A 1,317-nucleotide genomic window follows, 5' to 3' on the forward strand; every position below is an offset into this window, starting at 1 on the left:
GCCTGCAGCCGGGACTCCCGCGGCGGCGGCTGCGCGGTGCTTGGCAGGAAGCTGTGGCGCCCGGAAGAGCCCGCTCCGCAGCCGCCACCAACACGTTGCACCGAGTCATTCGACGGGCCGCGGCCTCACGTGGGCGGGGCGGGGGCCCAGGCTGCGCCCCTCTCCCCGGAGACCCACATCCCCCTGGACCCAGGGCCTCCAGAAGAAACAGCCATGCGCAGGCTCACTTCTGTGCAAGCGCCTTGCTGACCGTTTCACGTGTTTTATTGTCACATTTAGTTTTATTGCACATTTGGTTCTTTTAGAACTAAATTCTCTGCACTCCAGTGACTCTGACTCCTGAAGACACTATTGGTTTCTGACACTTGTAAGTCTTAATAGGAGCAGACGGTCTCCTATTTCTCCAATAGTTGGATTCAAACCGACAACCTTTTGGTTATACTATGGGGCTCTTTAAAGCCCAGCGTGTTTCCAACGCTGTAAACAGTACTGGAGGAGATTGTCTTCCTCCCATTAAACTGCAAGTGGATTCCACGTGGCAGAGAAGCATGGTCTTTGAGTTCGCAGGGCTACTCCTTGTGAACTCAACTACCAGAGTTCCTGTCAATTTCTCAAGGAGGAAATTTCCCGTATTTCTCCCATGGAGCTGGCTTTCAAACACTGACCTTTAGGATAACAATACAACGCGAAAAACACACTTAGCCACGAGGGCTCACTTCCACCCCTTTGCTCAAAAACTCATGGCATTGAGCCAGGACGTGTAGCTGACCCTCCAGCGGCTCTCGGAGACTAAATTGCACAGATTGCCCATCTTTTTTCAGCAGAGGGGCTGGTGGTTTAGAACCTCAGGAAAGGCACGCCTTTGAATTAGCAACTCAAATTCTTACAAATTAGGCCACCAGAGCTTCCTTTAAAACTCTTTAGGAGTGTGTTACCCACATATAATAGTTGTTTTAGAATTCAACCAATTCACAACATCTTAGATTATGTCAGACTAAGAATCAAAGACTGGAAGCTGCAAACTTCATTTTATAGATTGAGGGAACTTCGGCATCCAGACAGTGTTGTGTCCCTGGATTTGTGTCGTCCAACACACGGAATGTTCATTTGTCATACACTCATCTGGGCCTTTGGAGAGAGGTGGAGAGGACAGAGGCAGGAGGCGCTGGGGTCTGTGAGAGGCACTGCTCTGCCCTGAGTTGGATCAGGGCAGGGCCCAGACAGCTGCTGAACCCGGAGTTGAGGAAGGGAGTCGAGGAAGGGAGTCGCTTGCATGGTGAGTTATAGTGCTGGATGACACCAACTTCAATTGATTAA

General features: G+C 50.8%; 1 protein-coding gene across 1 annotated transcript in view; it reads right to left on the reverse strand.

The window, feature by feature from the left end:
* The window catches only part of FAM174B (family with sequence similarity 174, member B), a 38,000-nt gene extending 37,891 nt beyond the window's left edge, over positions 1 to 109 (reverse strand). The window contains exon 1 of the mRNA XM_006885237.1: positions 41 to 109. Within this exon, the coding sequence (XP_006885299.1) occupies positions 41 to 109 (69 nt within the window). The remainder of the gene's footprint in view (positions 1 to 40) is intronic.
* Positions 110 to 1,317: the final 1,208 nt, after the last annotated feature.

This window comes from Elephantulus edwardii, unplaced genomic scaffold (genome assembly GCF_000299155.1).
Source record: "Elephantulus edwardii isolate Elephantulus edwardi_28Jun2011 unplaced genomic scaffold, EleEdw1.0 scaffold00041, whole genome shotgun sequence".
Lineage (NCBI taxonomy): Eukaryota > Metazoa > Chordata > Mammalia > Macroscelidea > Macroscelididae > Elephantulus > Elephantulus edwardii.